The sequence below is a fragment of the Octodon degus genome, unplaced genomic scaffold, assembly GCF_000260255.1.
Source record: "Octodon degus isolate 3935 unplaced genomic scaffold, OctDeg1.0 scaffold00116, whole genome shotgun sequence".
In the NCBI taxonomy this organism is placed as follows: Eukaryota; Metazoa; Chordata; class Mammalia; order Rodentia; family Octodontidae; genus Octodon; species Octodon degus.
Window position 1 is genome coordinate 6,521,349 of NW_004524692.1, and position 14,390 is coordinate 6,535,738.

Below are 14,390 nucleotides of genomic sequence, written 5' to 3' on the forward strand. Positions count from 1 at the left end.
CTTTTTCTCTAATTTGGTCTGCAAACTTAGGTTGTTAACCATCCAGAAGAAAAGCTTATTGTTATTATCAAACGATTTGGGCTATCAATCTTTACTTTTTTCTTTACCAAGCACATTTTTAAAGTTGATATGTGGCCTTTTTAACATTTTATTATTTATTATAAAATAAATTCAATATAATTTATTTCATTAAGTAAATATGTCCCCATCTTACAGCTTCAACACATGACTTTTTTAGGATTTTTTTTAAAGCTTACTAATGGTGATTTTATTAAATGATTTAGAACCGATGAGAGGAAACCTGAGAGAAAATCAAGAAGAAAAATTAATGGAATATTTTTTGTATGTAATTTCAGTTGAAGGTAATAAAGAAGGATACATAGTTTTTCAGTTATTTGTGGGTCAACTTGTTTTGGTCTTGATACCATAGTAATCATGGAGTGTTGCAAAGCTGTCATACAATTTTCAAAAATTACCTTAGGCTCATTTTGATCTCATTTAATTTCTATATTTTATTGAGGCTTAAAGCAATAAAAGATACTATAAAAACTAGTATCTAGTTATCAAGTTGGTGGGATAAGAGAGAGGACCTAAAAGATACATATATTTTTCTGATGACTTGATTTTTAGCAGAGGTGACAAAGCAATCCAACAGGGAAGGAAGATCTTTTCACTAAGTAGAGCCAGAATAAAGTAGCTGAATATCCATATTGAGAAAAATGAATCATGACCCCACTACCTCACCAAAATGAGTTTGAGTTGGATCATAATTCCAAATGTAATAACTAAAAAGTATAGAGCTTTCTTGTTTTGTAAAAAACATAGGTGCATATCTTTGTGATATGTGGGCAGCCAAAGATTTCTTAGATCACAGAAAGTAATACTTCCCTTTAAAGATCCAACATTTAAGTCTATCGAAATTAAAAACTTATCATGACAAGATAGTATTAATAAGTAATATCAAATGACATAGAGTAGCTTTATAAAACTAGGTTAATAGACATAAGGGTTTTTTCTTGTTTAATTCTGATAAAGTTCCTTGATAGGAATTTCTGTAGTTTAAGAATGGATTTATTTTGTCTGTGTCTTTAATCATTACAAACGCATTATGACACTTCATGGTTATTTTTGCTTGTGAATAAAGAAGTATGACTTGTAAAAAAAAAAAATTTAAAGCACACAGAGATGTAAAAAAGATAGTCATCTCTGAGCAAGCACTGTTTCATTAGATTTTCAGCTGTAGTCCTACGGGTATGACTAACCAAATGTTTGGATGCTATTGTATGATCAGAAAACTTCAACTGGTTAAGACGGGGGAGGATGGCAGAGCAGGACTTCCAAGCACTCAGTCCTCCACTGAGTTCAGGGGGATCTTCATTCCCAGCCCCCCTTCCCTGGATGTCAAAATCCACAACTGTGTAAGTCTATTCTCCCCACTCCACTGTGGTTGGGTTTAGTGTGCAGCTCTCTGGCTTCACTTTTCCTCTCTGTTGCAGTTTGGGTCTAGATGTCCTTCCAACATCTCATCCAGTTATAAGTGGGGCTTTTTCAGGAGTGGCTGGATCTAGAGTGTGTGGTGCTGGGGTTAATTCATGGTGTGATGCTATGCTCATGGATACTAGGATTAAGGGTGTGAGTGCTACCTACACTAAGTAGCTTGGATAAGATACAAGGAATGGAAAGAACTGTGGTCATCCCTTGCCTGCTTTTGCTGTCTACTGCCTGAAATGAACTGTTTCCCTTTTGCAATGCCTCTCTTCCCTGTGCCACCCTGGCTTGGAGTCAGTCAACTATGGACTGAAATAGCTATGAGCTGTAAACCAGATAAACTTTTCTCCTTTGACTTTGGGTGTCAGATATTTTGTCTCAGCAGTAAGTGAAAAGTAACAAAGACAGATTTGTCTTTGTACAAATTGATACCAGAGAAATGGTACAGATTGATACCAGAGAAATGGGACTGTTGCTGTGACTATACCTGACCATATGGTTAAGGACCCCTGGGGACAGGCTTGTAGGAAGAACTTGGGAAGCTTTGGAGATGCTGGCTGAAAAGTACAGTGAGAACATTTGAGGCTGTACTTGATGGGAGATTGTGGTCAGAGGACAGAATAGAAGGCTGATAGAAATTCTGTCAATAAACAACAGGCTCAGGAGGTTTGAAAGAAGGACTGCATTGGCTGTTGGATTCCATGTGATATGTGTTATCCCTTGGCATTAAGTTTATCAACATTTTGCTCATGTCCAGAGACTTTGCCTGAGACTGAGATTAAGGACAGTGGACTAATTATTCTGGCAGAAGCTTCCACCATAGCAACCATTGAAGAACAGTAACCATGGCCCTCCGCTATCCCATGGCCATGGGCCTTAACAAGGGCCACAAGGTGACTGAGAATGTGAGCAAACTGAGGCAGAGCTGCCCTCACGGATGCCTCACCAAACACACCAAGTTTGTGCAGGACATGATCTGGAAGGTGTGTGGCTTCACCCACTACAAGTGGTGCATCATGGAACTGCTCAAGGTCTCCAAGAACAAACACACCCTCAAGTTCATCAAGAAAAGGGTGGAGATGCACATCTGCACCAAGAGGAAGTGTAAGAAGCTGAGCAACATGCTGGCCACCACAAGGAAGGCAGCTGCCAAGAAGGATGGAGCCCCTCTGGAATAAACTTTGCAGAAAGTTAAAAAAAATTATTCTGGAAGAAGAAATTTCAAGGCAGTCTAATGTTGGGGTGGTAGCCTGGCTACAGTTGGGGGCTTTTAGCCAGATTTATGTTGAGAATCAATAGCAAAGAGTCCATCAGAATGGTTCAAAATGTGAATTTTGCCAGAAATGTAATTCTTATAAAGTTACAACCTGGAAAAATGGAACATAGGAGACATGGTTACAGGAAAGACTAGCAAGAAAAATCCAAGTATTTCATAAGAAGTCAAGAGAAAAGATGGCTTGTGGGAATCACAAGATGCAGAATGTTTCTACTCTTTGCAGCCTCATAATTACAAAGACAAAAGACTTTCCTTAGAGAAGAGAGTCCCAGAGTACTATGTCTGAGACTATGAGCAGCCTAGAGTATTTGTTCCTCAGAATTGGGTGGAGTGCTCAGGAATCCAGGTACTTGACTTCAACATCCAAGAGAAAAGGAAACCTGGCTATTGATCCAACTGACTGCAGACCTTGACATCATTCCACATGGTGATGATTTTTGGCACATGCCAAATACAAGAGTTTTGGTGTCAGGAAGGCCTCTACCCAGTTTTCAGAAGAAAGCCCCTGCGAGATCGGGATATATGCTCCTGAGAGGGAAGTGTGTGAAGCTGTGACTGTGAAGCCAAAGGTGCAGTGGAGACCCCAGAAGGGTAGAGAATCCAGGAATACAGCTTGTCCAAGAAAAACTACAAGAGTGAACCAGAGCTGCCCAAGGCAGAAATTTAAGCTACAACCACCAGAAGTAACATAGGGGCAGAGCCACAGAAGCCTTTTGGAGGTCACAACTTGCCACAGATTGCCTAGGATTTTGGGAGTGGCACCACAGGATTTAATGTTTGCCCTGCTGGATTTTGATCTTGCTTTGTTCCCATTTCTTGCCATCCCCCTAAATGTCTATCTTGCACCACTGAGTGTTGAAAGTGTTTAATTTTCTTTTTCATTTGTACAGGGCTTCCAGCTAAGAGTTTGCTTTAAGTCTCAGAGGAGACTTTAGAGTTGGACTTTTCAGAATGCTGAAACTGTGAGGACTTCAGCAACTCTTAGAGATGGACTAAATAAAGAGATGTTCCTGAGGCTTTTGGGGGGTGCTGAAGGCAGAATGTTATGGCTTCTGTTTAGATGTTACCCAAAAGCCTCATCCAGTCGTAAGTCAACTTTTTCAGAGGTGGCTGGATCTAGAGTATGTGATGCTGGGATTGATTTAACACTGCCTTTACAGGTTATTATGGAATTTTGCTTTGGTTTGATTTGTTTTAAATTTTAAATAAGTGTTATCTCAGTGAATTATCATAAACTGAATAGCTGTATAGCATAGAAGATTACAAGAAGCCCTAATTCTCCCATGTATATTACCTTCTCTACCCCTACCTTTCTCTCCTGGTCAAACATAACCACTCTCTTGACTTCTACCAGCACAGATTTTTTTTTTTGCTTGAATTTTTTTCTGCTTTGATTGTGGTTTCCTTGTTGTTTGGGTATTGTTGCACTACTAGGGATTGGACTCAGGGCCTTCACACCAAACTACATCTTTGGCCTGTTTAAAAAAATTTTATTTTGAGATGTTTCCCAGACTGGGCTAGAATTTATGATGCTCCCAGAATGCTACGATTATAGGTATGTGCCACCACACCTGGCTCTATGTACAACATTCTTGGGCCCTATGTGGGAGGTTTATGACTGACTGGCAGACTTGGGTGGGGGGTAGTTTAAAGGTTCCATGAACAGTTTTACAGCTTTTTTCTTCTGTGTCTACAGGGAATGCAGTTTCACAGAGCAACTCAAGCCCAGTGGTGGTAAATGGGGTTGTAGGGGAATCAGTAACTCTACCCCTGAGGTTTCCAGCAAAAGAGATCAATGCTGTCATCTGGAGTTACAAGGACACATTCATTACTATCTGTCAGTCATCTGGAACCCCAAAGTCCCTGTTTCCTAATCCCGAATATGACAAGAAACTGAACTGCACCCAATCCTATTCCTTACATTTCTTCAATCTGACAAGGGCAGACTCAGGATCTTACCGAGCCCAGATAAACATAGGAACCAATGTGACATACTCCAATTATGACCTAAAGGTCTTTGGTGAGTCTAAACGGGGGTCTATTTATGTATAAAATTAAAAATGACATATTTCAACCCTCTGTGACTACAGATGTGCCTACTGGTGAAGAGGACAGCATTTGGAGTCAAAATGAGATCCAGCAGTTAAGCAAACTCAGTGGCATTGTACAGGCAGACAGTAGTAGAGTTGGCTAGAATAGAACCCTCGACTTGTGGTTTTCTACACAGAATCACCTCAGCCTCCTCTCATCCAATCACGTGGTCCCTTTGAACTAGAATTGTAGTCAATTTAATATTTATGGTTCCATAACATGGGCACAATATGTATCTGTCATGTAATCCTCACAAAGACTCCGTGAATTATGTACAGTCCTTATCCCTGAGGCAGAGTTTCAGACACAGTAAGCTGCCCATGGTCACAGAGAGCGTAAGTGGTACCACTTCCCACACAACCAGCCAGACACAATTCTTCCCTCTCCCCAAAGATTAGCCTGACCTAATAGAGTGGTCTGTGAGAGCCTTCTGTACAGGTGAGCCAAAAAAGAGAAGAGTCAATGAATTTCTAACAATATTTTCCTAAATGGCTCGTGTTGTGGGTCAATAGTCAAAAATATGCTTTCCCGCGACTAAAGAATGAAGATATTCGCAACATAAAATTATGAAAACTATAATGAGATGGTCTATGAATCTCAGAAACCAAAAGGAAACACTAACAATAACGAATGGCATTGGAGTAATCACTTTGCAGGCGATTCAAGCGTTAAGTTGGCCATCACACAAGACAACTTTGAAGACCACTGAATTTCTATAGTTCTCACCAAAAGGCCCCAAAGGGCATTTCAGCCATTTTAGATTTTGCCATTTGAATTAAAAGATGGAATTTGTTATTTTAAAATAATTTTATTGATAGAGAAGGAGCAATGAGACGGTTTCAAAACAGGTTAGTAGGACAGTTACAATAATTAACACATTGCATATTGTTGTCTTTGTGGTAGTTATTCATAGTACAAGATGCAGGCATGATATCTCGTCTAAACACTATTAGCTCAAAACTTTCTTCTCATTGAACTAAGAGAAAGTAGCTGTGTATCTATGCTAACTATTTTGTATATACAGATATATATGTAAGTTTTTCACTATAAAATGGTCCTTCATTTATATCCCCCTTTTTTGTTTCCTTTTGTCAGAGATGGGTATTCCATGGCCATTCATATATTGTAGGTGCATGAATTCAGCATAGTAATCCAGTAGTCTATAATAGTAGTGGGTTATCCACATGACTAGCAATGTCAGAAGTTGTGGACTTGAGCCTTTTACAGCTCAGCATATTAATATGGCTTTACTTTCTATACCTCGTTTTTATACATTTCTGCTGGATGGCTAAGACCAAGATAAAACAAGACTTATATAACAAGAAATGTAACTTTTGTATCTGACAAGGTCAGTCAAAACCCCTCAGGATTTACCCTGAAACCCTGTACAGCAGTTTGTAGATCTTTTGTCAGTGTCAGCCATGTGGATAAGTCACGGCCATTGCTTGACAAATTTGCTCTCTGTGAAAGCCTGAGAGAATATTTTCTCACCAGGTGACTCTTCTTAGGCACACTTTACGTCGTCGATCACTTTCCCCTATGGCCCCAAAATCTCCTTGAATAGAAAATTTAGGACATCATTTAGCTATAGTATGTTACAGTACAGGTTGTCTTATGTCCTGAGTCCTCACTGACCTTGAAGGGCTAGGTCCAAAATGTTGGCTATCCTTATAGCTCTTCTTTTTCTAAGAGATGGAATTTAAAAAAAAAAAAATCTCTGTTGAAATACCTCCACATTTGGATTACTTGTTAACTCTGTATTCCTGGAATATTTGAAGAGTTTACCATTGTTAGATTAGTCAATGTCCAGTCCTGGAAAGACTATGCCTCAGGGCATGTGCTCATGTTCTGTAGCAGCCAAAACAAAATACCACAGGCTTCCTTTCTAAAACAACTTAAATGTATTCTTTTAAAGTTCTCAGGATGAGAAGTCCAAAGCAAGGGATGGACAGGGCTGCATTCCCTTTGGAGACCCCAGATGGCTGTCTGTTCTTTACCTCTTCTAGCTTCTGGATGACGTCAGCATTCTGATTGCTTTATGATACAGACTGGCTGTACCATCACAGTCTCTGTCACATTGCCTCTTGTCTTCTCTGCACTTCTTTTCTCTTCTGTCTGTCTCAAATATTTCTCTGCTTTTCTCTTGTATGAGAACTTGTTGTTGGATTTAGGGCCCATCCAGATAATCCAGGATGATTTCATCTAATTTAATTCCTTTTGCAAAGACCCTTTGTCCAAATGAGATAATATTCCCAGATTCTGAGATTTAAGACATGCACATAACTTGGGGGGGAATCATGCCTTAAGCAAGTACAGGAGGATCACCCTGGCTCATCAGTGATCAAGACAGTGCTGGGACCCTGAAAGAAGTGAGACACGTATGGTGGAAAGACCAGGAAGAGATCCCGGACCAGGCTGTGTCCTATTTGCAGAGACAGTGCCTTTCTGACACTACTGAGAAGATGGGGCATGATGTCTCCTGCAAGAACTACACTGTTATGGTCAATTTCAACCCCTTTTCTTTGATTTTGGAGTATCTTTCCTTCAGAAGCACACACATTCAAAGGGATGCATAAGCCAGACCAACTTGTTTTACAGTAGAGCAAAGGAATTTCAGAGGATAAAATATGTAGGCTTTTGTTTTTAAAACATTGACCAATCACTGTGTGCCAGGATAAGGGTGGTAAAGATTCACTTTATATAGCAATAGCAATTCATTATGCATGCTAGAGTTTGATATTAAGAAAGATATTGAACATACACTAAGTTGATGTATTAAGCTGGCAATATTCATTGGCCATGGATAATGTACAGAATAAGGCACTCTTCTAGATCCTTGGCCTATATCAGGCATACAAAGTTCCCTGCCTTCATGGGGCTGACATTCTGGTTGGAGATGGAAGACCGGTAACAAATAATACATGTAATTTTTAAAAAGCAATATAGTATGTTAAGAAAAAACTACATGATTTATATGGAGAGAGAGACAGAAAGATTAGAACAGCATAATAAACATCAAAAATTCAGGGGACCAGTGATCACTTTTAAAGAGGGGGGTCAGAGTAGGCCTCATGGAAAAAATCTGTCAGTAATAAAAAGTGAACCATGGAGACACCTAGAGGAAAAGCCAGCGATACAGGAACCTGGCATGCTTAAGGAATATAAAAAAGAAAAAGGAATATCGAGTAGGAACAGAGTGAATGATGGAGCCAGAGGAGATTAGGTCAGAAATAGGAAGTTGCATTACACAGGGCTCTGAAAGGCACAGAAAACCTTTGACTTCTAGTCTCAGAGAGATTGTGAGCCTCTGGAGAGTTTTACAAGATATAACATGATTAAAATTACCTATTTAAAGGATGCCATTAGCTACTTTATTGAGAAGTCAATGGACCAACAGACCAATTAGGAGTCATTGCAATAATTCAGGCAAGAGTTGACGCTGGCTTGGACCAGCAGAAGAAATCAGAAGAGAGTGAAATCCAGGTAAAGTCACCAAGACTTCTTATGGTACTATGAGATGATGAGATAGACCACAGATGACTCTGGGCATTTGGCCTGAATATCTGGAAAGATATTGTTGTCATGTACTAAGGTAGGGAAGGGTATAGATCAAACAGGCTTCAGACAAAAAGAAGAAGCTCTTTCTAAGATATTGAATTTAAAGCTGGGTGTGGTAGAACATGTCTATAATCCCACCACTCTGAAGGCTAAAGCATAAAAAAATCACAAATTAGAGCCCAACCTGGCTAATTCAGAGATTTAGTGAAATCCTGTGTGAAAATTTAGAAATGGGTTAAGAAATGTAGCTCAGGGTAAAGGCTCGGTTCAATCCCCAGGACTAAAAGAAAAGAAAAAAAACAAAAAAAGAGTTTATGAGTTTGACATATATCCAAATAGAAATTTCAAGCAGAGAGTTACATGTTTAATAAGTGGGAAAAAGTAACAATCTAGGTTTTTGAGGTCAGCTGTGGCCATGGGATGAGATACGGCACTCATACCAAATATTTGCCATCTCCATTAAGCACTGTTTTATTTAATCCTCATAATTACCTGAGAAGTAGATATTATTGTTTGATTCTTCCAGATAAGGAAATCTAGTCCTGGATATATTAATAATTTGCCCATGATTGTATAGCCAGTAAATAATAAAACCAAGACCCTAGCCCAGATTTCCCTACCTGCAGTCTAACACCCTTGCCATACACAAAAACTCCATTCTAACAAGGCATAATTAGGTTGTCTCAGTTACTCTTTCTCATCACTGGAACAAATACCCAACACTCAAAATGAAGGAAGGAAAGGTTTATTTAGCTCACAGTTATTGGAGGTTTCAGTCCATACTCAGCTGGCTCCAAGGCAGAGTGGCACAGGGCAGAGTGGCAGAGAGCAGAGTGGCACAGTGCTCTCTGCTCTTTCATGGCAGCAGCAAAGAGCAGAGAGCAAAGAGAGAGGTAGCAGCTCAGGCAGCTAGACAGCCTCTCTCCCCTCCTTACATTGTAGGGTAACTTACCTGCTCCAGGGCAGGTGCAGCATCCACACCCACAATAATCCATCACAAACTCCAGAAGCCTCCCCAAGACTGCATGAGGCTTTGCGGGGACAAGACACAAAGCATGGCATAGGGTATCTATCATTCCTCAACTGTTACTCAGTTGACTGAGTGGAGAGCATTACTCGGTCTCATCTAATCAGAGTTGAAGCCATTCTGTTCTTTCTTGGCTCGTTTACTTGGATCCTCAGACCCACGGAAGGAAAGGGCATTTGCTTGTCTTGCTCTCAATCCCTGTTTATTCATCTTGCCAGTGTTTTCTAGTCTTTGTTCTCATAAATTTCTATATCCTGTGTCATCCCAAATAACTGAATATAATCACATCTCTGTGCTTCCCAGCGTTGCTTACTTGCTCGTGCCTCAGGGTCACCAACTTAACCCTCACACTGTCTTTCCGAGGAACAATGTCTGAGCTCCTGAAAGGTACCCCAGAAAGTTAGAGCGGCCAGCCCCAAATTACCCAAACAGTTGGTGGCAACCCAGTTGACCCCTTCTCGCTTCTCCCATTTCCATTTGTTACTTCATCTCATCCTGATGCCCCTTCGCTGGGTCACCCCAGACATTACTAGCAACATTAGGCAACACAAGCAGCAATTTTACAAAGTACACAAGCCATGCAAAAGCAGAGCTGCTATACAAAACATAAATGTGCAGGATCCCAGCCATTTGTCCTGAACCCCAGTCTTTCCTCTGTATACAGGACGACTACGTAACTTACAAGTTTTTCATCACAGCCAGCCATCTAAGAATGGAACCTGCAAGATCCACCTGACTTGCTCCGTAGAGAACATAAATGATGCCATCTCACTGGGGTGGCAGCTCTCAGAAAATACCTCTCTGAGTAAACCAAACATCACTGTCTTCTGGGACTCCAAGGATTCCAGTAACCAGAGCTACTTGTGCATAGCAAAGAACCCCGTCAGCAATTTGTCTTGCCCTGTCTCTGCCAAGAGTCTCTGTAAAGGTAACAGTTGTCCTCAGGCCTCTGTGAGAGCTTTGAGCAGCTGTGGGATGGGGCAACCCTCTTATGCTATGTAATGCCCAGGAAGTGGCAGCAGGAGGCTGGGAGAGGACAGCTAGAGTTTTGCACCTCTCGCTTCCCCCCAGAGGTTTCTCCTTCTTTCCTCCCCCTCCTTCTCCTCCTCCTCCTCCTCCTCCTCCTCCTCCTCCTATTCCTCCTCCTCCTCCTTTTCCTCTTCCTCTTCCTCCTCCGCCTCCTTTTCCTCTTCCTCTTCCTGCACCTCCTCTTCCTCTTCCTTTTCCTCCTCTTCCTCCACGTCTTCCTCCTCCTCCTTCTCTACTTCGTCCTCCTCCTCCTCCTCCCCATGTCCTCTTCCAAGAACAAAGGTTTGAGGAAGGCAAGCTGTCTTTCCTCCACCCCACCCGTCTCTACCAAGCCCCACCCTGCTCTGCTGACACACATGTTCCCACTCCCAGAGAGCTTACCAGAGCCCCAAAACACTGAATAAGAAGCACCCAGCCATGCCTGCAGGCAACTTAGAAGGGGCTCAGTGAAGGCTCTGGAAAGGACACTAGGCTTTACCTGATGTGTCTCAAGAAATTCCATTTCTATTTTCTCTTTTCAGGTATTTCAACTGAAAAAAATCTATACTTGATTATAACTGTAACTTCTGTGATACTTATACTCATTATCATTAGTATCATTGTGATGATACTAATTTTCAAGAAGAAAAAAGGTAAGTCCCTCTCTTCTTGTCTCTCCTCCAGAGTCTTAGGGTTGCAGTCTGTGGACTCTGATTGCCAAGGCTGTGTAGTGGAGGATAGGAGAAGGCAAGGAGCACACAAACCTCCGCTCAGCTCATCCCTGCGGAGACTCCCAGGGTGTGACTGTGCAGCTGCTAATGTCCTAGGGGAGGGGTTCCAGTGGGGAAAGGGGGCCTGGGTTGAGTGTCCTCCCATACATTCTCTACAGACTGCTCTGGGGGAGGAGTTCAAAGCTCTCTCTTGCTGCAGTCATGCATTTTGGTGGCTTGATTTTATCTTTCAGGTTCCCTTCATTTCCTTACTGTGCATCCTGGTGAGCATCCAGACTGTCACTTGGCAACCATAAAGCAGACAGAAAGAGCCAAGCGCAAGAAACAGAGGGTTGGGTGACACGAAAAGGGAGTGAGGATGGCCCTATTCAGAGGGATCCCGTGGTGTGAGGGGAGATAAACTGTCACCATGAGGCCTGCAGGGTCCTTCACACATTTCTCATATGGAAATAACAGTGACAAGGCTCATGGTCTGTCCATTGCCACCTAGCAAATCCAAGTTAGGGCAGTGAGATCTGAGTATCAGAGGACAAAAGCCTAACTGCCTGGCTTCACCACTGGCCAAGATTTGGGCAGTGGAAGATGTGCTGTGTTACAGAAATAAAAAACAAAGTGCACTATAGCAGAGGGAACCTAGGCTCTGGACTCAGATAGGCTTTGCATCTTGCTCTGTGGGCAAGAGATACAGGGACGGTGTCAAACAAGGGGCATGAGGTCTAGAGTCAGAAAATAACCATTTGCATTGTGTCCCATCATTTCTTATGTGACTTTACACAAGTCATTTGAAGCTTCTGAGCCAGAAGTTCTTCATTTTGAAGTTAATCAAATCCACATTAAGAACCTCTGTTACATTCAGGGGTTCACCGGCTGCTTTATGCTTGCCAGGTCTCCAGAGCCTCTGCCAACAGTGCCACTTTGTTCTCTCTTGGGGAGACTCTGAATCTTCAGGGCACCTCAAGATCACGCCCTGCCTGAGAAATGAGGTCAGAAGTAGACCACATGACTGAGGATGCTCTGGTTCAACTCAGAGCTCCAAAGTCCATCCAAGAGAATGAACAAACCCAACAGAAGAGCCAGGCTTGGAGGAGCTGCTTCTTTAGGAAAAGCAAGTGCTCTGGGGAAGACGCAGACTTGGGGGAGGAGTCCCAGTGTCCTGTTACTTATGATGCCTTTTGTGTTAACAACAGAGCCTTCAGACAACAGAGAGCTCCCTTCCATCTCTCAAGGGAGCACTGTGTATGCGCAGGTCAATCAGCCACGCTTGGTGGGTCCTTTACATTCCATTGCTGTTTCTGTTCTTACCCTGATTATCCACAAACATGTCACCATGATTGTCTGGTCTGATTGTCTGGTCGGTCGATCCAGATGCTACCCACGAGTGAGAGGAGAGGAAGGAAGCAACAGAGGCCATAAAGCTCTATTCAGGACCCCTCTGGTGTCCCTGTGGTCACCCCTCAGGGAATGAGTATTTCTGCTCATTCAGATGTTCTCTAACTTCTTGGGCACCTGTAGGTCTTGCCCCTTCAGCAGTCTGAAGCACAACTAACTTGCATAGTTGTGCAAGCTAGATCTTCCTCTTTCTTCCCCTATAGCTCAGCACAACACTCAATAAATGTTTCATGAATGAATCAGTTCCTCTAAGTTTGAGGGTTTCCAAAGTAGAGAGGTCCAGAGCACAGGCTTCTCACACTGGAGTGAGGGACTTTAGGGTAGCTTAGGAATAGTCTTTCAAGAATGGGACAAGTGTGAGAAACCTCAGCTTCTCCATAGCAGGGGACCCTAAAGCAAGGAGCAGCCTTCACTCCTCCCCTCTCTTCTAGCAGCACAACAGACTGTCCTGCTTTGGCATGTTACTAATCAAGCCCCAGGAACTTCTCTATCACTCCTCTGTCCTCACTGCCTTTATATAGAGCACCAGTGGTAGCACATGCTAAATAACACTGCACAGTATGTGAAAGCGATAGAAACAACAGCCCAGCTGGAAATCTTGACTTCCCCCCACCCAAATACCCCTGCCTCAGCCCCTTGAAGGAACTTCTGAAGTAGGTCCCTGAAGAAAGGACAAAAGAGACACTCACTTGCCAATTCCTGTTGAAGGCAAATTGAGTCACTTCCAACAAATCAAAAGAACTAATCTCCAGCCAACTCGCTAGTTTTTCCTTTAGCAAAAAAAAAAAAAACAATTATATTTGGTGAGTTTTTGAGGCCTTACTAATTCTCTAAATATTCTTTCATTAATTTCAATATTATTTCATTAATTTTAAGGGTCAAAATTTATGAACTAGGTCCTCAAACTCCATGAGTACTTCTGTTGATATAGCCATGCTGTACTCAGACAGAGCATTCAGAAGGCCAGATGTCCCTGCTCTGCCAATTCCTGATGCTTGAGAAGACCTCAGTCACATGGTGACCAGATAGAAGGACAGGGATATGTGGAGCAGGGAAAGCAGGCAGCTCCAGCTGCAGCCAGTTGAAAACCTGGAACAAAAGATAGAATGCCAAAATCATCTGCTATACAAGTGAGTTCTTAAAAATAAAGGAGACAGTGAAGTTGGAGGCAGGTCAAGAGTGTTCCTCTCCCTTCACAAAGCAAGATGGTCTTTCTGCCTTTCTCTCTGGTTCACAAGCCCTCCGGCTTACGGAGCTGTTGCTCTTTTGTTTGGAGCTCAGAAGATGTCATGACAGTTTAGTAGGTCTAAGTTGTAACAGTTAGTCTCCAGCTCCTCATTTGTTACGCTGCTTTCCCAAGGGTCTTAGTTACTTTTCTCATTGCTGTGACAAAATACCTGACACCCAAAGTTAAGGGAGGAAGGTTTATTTGGCTTACAGCAGAGGTGTTAGTCTATAGTTGGCTAGTTCCAAAGCAGGGCGGCATTGCCGAGGGGAATCACAGCAGCAGAGAAACAGTTCATGGTGGCAGAAGGTAGCAAAGAGGCAAGGCAAGACTTTTTTCTGTTCCTTATGTTGTATCCAGGCTACTGGGATTAGGTAGCTGCCAAACCAACCAGTGGACTAATTTAGAATCACCTACCCTTCATCTTACCACTGCATGATGAGTCCATGACACACTTGAAATTCAGCCACTTTTGAAAATTTATGACTTATGATCGCATGAAGCTTTGGTGAGACATCTAAACACAAGCCATAACACCAAGATATAGATAGAGAGATAGATAGATAGATAGATAGATAGATAGATAGATAGATAGAT

General features: G+C 42.1%; 1 protein-coding gene across 1 annotated transcript in view; it reads left to right on the forward strand.

Annotated features, from left to right (window-relative positions):
- Positions 1–14,390, forward strand: part of Slamf6 (SLAM family member 6) — a 68,132-nt gene that overhangs the window by 19,371 nt on the left and 34,371 nt on the right. Inside the window, exons 2-6 of the mRNA XM_023699795.1 lie at positions 4,461–4,784; positions 10,105–10,368; positions 10,991–11,101; positions 11,413–11,442; positions 12,367–12,530. Coding sequence (XP_023555563.1) covers positions 4,461–4,784; positions 10,105–10,368; positions 10,991–11,101; positions 11,413–11,442; positions 12,367–12,530 — 893 coding nt within the window. The remainder of the gene's footprint in view (positions 1–4,460; positions 4,785–10,104; positions 10,369–10,990; positions 11,102–11,412; positions 11,443–12,366; positions 12,531–14,390) is intronic.